Below are 7,346 nucleotides of genomic sequence, written 5' to 3'. Positions count from 1 at the left end.
CCTTAGAGTAACTACTTTAGAGGAAATCAAAATATTTAATTCCATAATTACGCTTCTTACCTTGCTTAAAAACTTCATATTTTACATAGAAAAAAATCTAAACAAAACTTTCATTTTTAAACGAACAACTCTTCTAAATTGAAAATAATTTCGTGTTAATTTTTTAATTTTATTTCATCAAATTAAAAATAATAATAACACATACAACGTGTGTGCATCTTTTACTAGTGTTTATGATGGTTATAGTTGGACTATAAAATTTATTAACACTAACAAGTCACGCACACGATAATTGGTGGACAAAGATTTTTAACATAATTAACAATTTTTAAAAATATTTAAGCAATTAATTTTAATACTTTTAAGTTATTAATTATTATTAACAAATCATTTAGCTACTTTAAGAATTTAGTAAGATAAAATTTGAAAATAGTTTTTATTGAACTAAAAGAAGGGGTTTTTTGTCCATCCATTAAAATGATAATTGAGGTTACTCTAGGGGTTGATGGATTATTTTATTAAGGATAATTTGTAATAAAGAAAACAAAGAATGATTTTCTCCATTTATTTAAAATAGCTAACATGGGATTTTTTTTTGTAATACCACGTTATGCATAAATGGAATTTCTAGTTCGATGTCCAATTTTGATATGTTCCTTCACATCTAATATGTGAATGTCACCTTAGCTGTGTGCACAGTTAGTAGGCAGCATAACAAAACTCTACTTGTATACAGTTTTTATATGGTGTCAACCTGAGGTGACTCTCACATATTAGATGTATAATTTTGATATACTTCATCACATCCAATAAGTCAATATCACCTCAGCGATGGACATAGTTAGTGGGTAGCATAGCAAAATTCTACTTATATAAAGTTTTTATATGGTGGCAACCAACAGTGCTCACCTCTGTGCCCACCGATGAGGTGACAGTCACCTATTATATGTACAATTTTGATATTTTTGATCACATTCAATAGGTGAGGGTCACTTCAGCGGTGGACACAGAGGTAGGCGCTGTTAGTGGACGACATAACAAAACTTTATATATATACAGTTTCGATATGTTGTCAACCATTGTGTCCATCGGTGATGTGGTATTCACATGTTTGATGTACAATTTTAATATGTTTCATCATATCCAATATGTGGATGTTACCTCAACGATGGACACAGAACTGTACACATTTGGTGGGAAACATAATATATATTACTATATATATATATGTGACAAAAAAATGAATTCTTTATAGATATGTCCAATTTTTCACATTGTCATATATGTGTGTGTGTGTGTGTGTGAACAAAAAAAAAAAGAATTCTTTATAGAGCTGTCCAATTTTTCACAATGTCAAATACACGATTCCATTTCATTAGTAAATTAAATTACATAATATACTTTAAAAGGATTAAATTGATTCCATCTCTATATATTTAAATACTTCGTACCCATTGTATCAATAACCCTCTTAAATGAATCTTCCAACGATGCAAAAAAACAAAAAAGAACATATATATATAAATTATAAAGAGTATGAAAGATCATAACCAAAGGCTTTCTTATATGTTCCATGAGATATTTTGTAGAACTATTAAATTGTATACATTTAATAAAAATTTAATAATGTAGAAACAAAAAAAACCTTATCCACATTTTTTTTTGCTATATTAATGATATTATATGCAAATAAAAGTAGATTTTTATGACATAAACTATTTGCTTGACTTTGTACTTAAATTTGTAGACGAGTCTCCCAAGGTCAGCCAATTTATTATATGTTGGGTGTCAGCTAAAAATCTTCTTAAATTCAACTGCTTAATCTGATCTTAACTCAAAGAATCACACTCAAATCATACCTTTTCATGCAATATCATCTTTTTTGTACACTACTCTTTATCTTTTCCTCAATTATTCCGCATCAGCCGCCACGAAAATCTTCGACCCTGTTTCTTGAGTTCTCAAAAATTTCGTTTAATTTATAGTTTTTGGATGTTCCTTAAATTTTTATGGGTTGGAAAAATATGTTTGATTCATTGAGATTCATTTCCCTCAAAACGAGCATATTCTCCACCTTTACTTTTGTTTTGATAATTTTGGCTTTACTTTTGGCCGACGCAATTATATATAATGGGAGCAGTGATCATCATCATCATCAGATGCAGACTCAGGTTTCAGCAGAAAAGATCAAGGTGAAGTCATTAACAGATGAGATTTTTACAGAAACTGATGAAAAGTTTGTTCATCCAGAAAGCAAGTTCAAGCCCGAGGAGTCGGGATTTTTCGAATCGTCTGATTTATCAACGAAGTTTGACTCGAGGGTTAAGGAATTCTTCCGCGGAAATGAATGCAAAGTTAAGTTCTTCATGACATGGATCGCCCCGGCGGATTCGTATCGAGAACGGGAGTTTTTCGTGCTCGAGACCTTGTTCCAAACCAATCCGCAAGGCTGTTTGATCATACTGTCGAAAAGTATGGATTCAGTTTATGGAGACAAGATTCTCGAGCCGTTGATCGGGTGCGGTTTACGGGTTCTGGCCGTGACTCCGGACCTGTGGGATCTATTCAAGAAGACTCCTGCTGAATCTTGGTTAAGAGAAATCAAGAATGGAAGCAGGGATCCAGGGCAGATTCCTCTAGCTCAAAATCTGTCGAATCTGATGAGACTTGCCGCTCTATACAAATATGGAGGGGTTTACATGGACACAGACGTCGTAATCCTGAAAGATTTCTCAGCGTTAAAGAACGTAATCGGAGCTCAAAGTGTTGATATCAAGGGAAACTGGACAAGATTGAATAATGCAGTTCTTGTTTTTGACAGGGAGCATCCACTTGTGTACAAGTTTATGGAGGAATTTGCATTAACTTTTGATGGGAATCGATGGGGTCACAATGGGCCATATTTGGTTTCCAGAGTGGTTGATAGGGTGGCAAGAAATGAGGAGTTCAAGTTCACAGTCTTGCCACCAATGGCTTTCTACCCGGTGGATTGGACTCGAATAGCGGGTTATTTCACCCGACCCTCTGACCCGGCCCACGCGAAATGGGCCGACACCAAGATTCGACAGCTCAAGAAGTCGAGCTACGGGGTGCATTTGTGGAACAGGGGAAGTGGAAAATTGAAGATTGAAAAAGGGAGTATTATTGATAGGTTGTTGAATGATCATTGTGTCATATGCCGTAGGGATAATTCAATTTCTTGAGAAAAAAATGGTCCAAAGCAGCATAATTGGCAGAGCTTATGTTGAGCTAAAGTGGCCCCTATAATTGTGCAGAGTTTTGAGGGTCAATTAGGAAATTTTCTCCTTTTCATATTCAAATAATAATCTCAGGCTCAAGATGATTCCAAACTTTTCCAAGATTGTGTAGTTATATTTAAATTTTCCTTGCTTTTCACCCCCTAACTAGCTTTTCCCAATGTACGTAAAGGCAACAAATTATGTTTCTTTTCTAGCCACTTGCTCTGAAAATTATTCAATGCCAGATATTTTGTTTGAGTTCTTTGTATCATATTACATTTTCATGATTGCAAATTTTATATGTATACATATGCAACAAATAAACTCAAAAATAATTTGCCCCAAGGGTGTTGGTGACATAGATGAATGTTTCACCAGCACTCATTGATTCGATTATTTTACCAGCACTTTCTCGGACGGATTTGTTTTCAGTACGGTTTACTTGGTTTTGTCAAGCCTCTGAAACCATGGTTAGTCGACACCGACGTTGTTTCACAATTATACAATTTGTAATCAACAAACCTTGAAGTAATCAAATAGCAAATCAATTTATTTCATAAAAATAGATATTCGTCTTTACAATGCGATTCAAAACAAAATGTGGAAACTAGTTATAAACTTAAAAAACCAAATTATTAATTATGTTTGATCTCGAACTGGTTCTTCATTACCATCTCTAAAACATGGCTTGCTCATCCTCATTTAATTGCTCTTATTCTTATATGGGGAGGGAGAGTAAAGGTTGAGTGTTTCGGTAAACACTCAGTAAGTGGGGGTCGATCGTACATAACAAATAATAAAGTAAATCAAAGTTTTCAATCATAAGCATGTTGAATAAAATATGAACAAAGTGCAAACATAACATTGAAAATCATCTCATTTTTCCATGGTCTAGTGATCAGTCCCTTATATGTTACTCTTCTAAAGGACGATGCCGAATAAACGATTATTATATCTTACCGCATCAGGCCATATCAAATCAAATCAAATATCGGAATTTCCTTTGCCATTTCTAACTCGAATCATTACAGTGCATTTCAAATAATTCAAATATACTTTCGAATATCATATCTAATATCGAATAATGAACAGATTCAGATATATCACATCAATTAGAAACAAATAGATCGTGCTGATAGAGTTTTTCAAAAACAATATGTAATTGATTTTATAAAAACTTCAAGCCCACTTGAAAAGAATATAAGTGTGCACTCTTAATACAAAAGAACACTTACATGTTATTTTCTCGAAATTTAATGTGAAGGACTTGATGCTTGAATGATATTCCCTAGATGCTCGAAATTGGCTCAAATGAGGCCGAGTGTTGTTCAGAATTCATTGTGCTTAGCTTGCTTCTAGGACAGAAACTTTTCTCAATATCGCAACAACTCTCTTGTTCTAAAATGCTGAAGGAATTGTAGTAGAAAATGTTCTCTTTCTTGTAGCTAGTGTGACTGAATTTCTACAGTATTTTGTAGAGGATTTTGTGTGATTTTCCTCTCGGATTGAGCTACTATTTATAGGCTAACATGAGCAGCTTAAATGGCAGTTGTTACAACTCAATTCAAGGATGATAATGACTATTAGAAGGGCTGTTACAACTCCATCTTAAATCAGATGAATATGGCCCTTTGAATTTTAGAAATTATGGTGAATTCTATGTCTATTTTTTTGTTTTCACATTCCTCCTTTCTTATTTAAATTTTCATCCTCGAAACTTATGTTAGCTAGACACTCGAAGAAGTAAGAATGTTGTCCTCTCATTTTCTCTTCAAGTTCTCAAGTATCTTCTCTTTTGGTATGATTAGACCATTGTATTTTTACATATGGAATCATAGCTTCTTCGTACTTTAATTTTTCATTCAAGTTTTCTTCGATTAGAAGTGGTCTAGCTTGAAAAATATTACTTGAATCCGGAATATTTCTTCTTAGTTGCGAAACGTGGAAGACATTGTGAATTCTTGACGTATCAGGTGGAAGTTCTAATCTATAAACAAGAGTTTTTACTTTCTCCAGAATTTCAAAAGCTTCGACATATCTAGGATTCAATTCCCAGCCTTTTGAATCGGAACACTCCTTTGATGAGTGAAAATTTCACATATGTTTTTTCGCACACTACAAATTCCACTGGTCTTCTCTTCAGATTGGCCAACTTTTTTTTCGATCTTGTGCAGTCTTTAGTCTCTTCTTGATCATTGTAACTTTACCCATTGTTTCTTGGATTAGCTCAGGTCCAATTATAGATTTTTTGCCTAGTTCATTCCGATATAGTGGTTATCAACATTTTCACTCATATAGAGCTTCGTACGGTATCATTTCAATGCTGTTGTGATAACTGTTATTGTAAGCGAACTCAATCAAAGGTAGATGTTCACTCCAATTACCACTGAAGCCTAGAGTACATGCTCTCACCATATCCTCAAAATTTAGTATTGTCCTCTCAGTTTGACCATCAGTTTGAGGGTGATACGCCGCACAAAGAGTAACTTTAGTTTTCATAGCTTGCTTAAAGCTCTTCCAAAATGGGATACAAATCTCGGATCTCTATCTGAGAAGATGATTGATGGGACTCTATGCAGTAGCACTATATTACCCATGTACAATGTGTCTAATTTTTCTATATTATAGTTCATACGAACGGGTAGGAAGTGCACAGATTTCGTGAGTCTATCTACAATTACCCATATATCATCATGTCTTTGTCTAGATTTTGGTAAACCTACTACGAATTCCATAAAAATATGTTCTCATTTCCATTCTGGAAGTCCAATGATTTAAGCAATCTTCCAGGTCTTTGTTGCTCTGTTTTGACCTGCTGGCACACTTGGAATCTAGAGACAGACTCTGCAATCTCTCTTCATTATGTTCTACCAAAAACTTTGTTTCAAATCCTTGTACATCTTTGTTCTTCCAAGGCGGACAGAGAATTTTGATGTATGTGCTTCTGACATTACTTCTTGTTGATTTTTGTCAATATCTGGCACACATAGTTGTCCTTTCATACATATAATTTCATCTTTGTTTACTTGAAAAATATGGTGTCTTTCTCTCTTTGGTTGGTTCCTTAAATTTTTCTAATACAGGGTCTCCATTTTGATTCAGCTTGATTGTGTCTTGAAGGAATGGTCATAGAATTTCGTCTTTTGTGTACTTGAAAATATGGTGTCTTTCTCTCTTTGGTTGGTTCCTTAAATTTTTCTAATACAGGGTCTCCATTTTGATTCAGCTTGATTGTGTCTTGAAGGAATGGTCATAGAATTTCGTCTTTTGTGTACTTGAAAAATATGGTGTCTTTCTCTCTTTGGTTGGTTCCTTAAATTTTTCTAATACATGGTCTCCATTTTGATTCAGCTTGATTGTGTCTTGAAGTCATGGTTGCTCTGAGGATAAAGTTAGGGTGCTTTTATCCATATTATTCCAAAACAAAGCATCAGTTACCTTGTTTGTCTTACTTGGATGGTAGCTTATTGTCAAATTGTAGTATTTCAAAAATTCAATCCACCGTCTTCGTCTCATATTTAATTCTTTCTGAGTGAACAAGTGCTTGAGACTTTTGTGGTTGTTGAATATTTCAAATTTGGTACCATAAAGATAACGTCTCCAGATTTTTAAAGTAAAAACCACTACTGCTAGCTTTTGATCTTGCGTAGGGTAATTCTTCTCATACGAATTTAACTGCCTTAATGCGTATGCAATCACTCCTCTTACATGAGCACACATTTGAGACCTTGCTTCAATGCGTCACTGTAGATGGTAAAATCCTTGTCTTCAATAGGTAATACTAACACCGACGCAGAAAAAAGTTTCTCTTTTAGAGTTTTGAAAATTTTCTCACATTTTTCACTCCAGCTGAATTTGGAGTTCTTTTGAATGAGTTTTGTGAGTGATACTCCTATCGAGGAAAATCATTCAACGAATTTTTGATAGTAATCTGCCAGACTTAGAAAACTTCGAATCTCAGTCACATTCTTTGGTCTTTGCCACTCCATGATTGCTTTCACTTTCTTTGGATCTACTGATACTCCTACTTCTGAAATATGACCCCAATAAAGTCACTCTTTTTAGCCAAAATTCGCATTTTTTGAACTTGACGTACAATTCCTATAT

General features: G+C 34.1%; 1 protein-coding gene across 1 annotated transcript; it reads left to right on the top strand.

Moving 5' to 3' along the window:
• Window positions 1-1,732: 1,732 nt before the first annotated feature.
• Window positions 1,733-3,451, top strand: LOC140962411 (uncharacterized). The gene has a single exon (XM_073421285.1). The coding sequence runs from the start codon at window positions 2,010-2,012 to the stop codon at window positions 3,201-3,203; it is 1,194 nt and encodes a 397-aa protein (XP_073277386.1). The 5' UTR covers window positions 1,733-2,009; the 3' UTR covers window positions 3,204-3,451.
• Window positions 3,452-7,346: the final 3,895 nt, after the last annotated feature.

This window comes from Primulina huaijiensis, chromosome 17, assembly GCF_012295235.1.
Source record: "Primulina huaijiensis isolate GDHJ02 chromosome 17, ASM1229523v2, whole genome shotgun sequence".
NCBI classification, from domain to species: domain Eukaryota; kingdom Viridiplantae; phylum Streptophyta; class Magnoliopsida; order Lamiales; family Gesneriaceae; genus Primulina; species Primulina huaijiensis.
The sequence above is the reverse complement of the archived record's forward strand: the minus strand, read 5'-3'. Positions and strand labels throughout refer to the sequence as shown.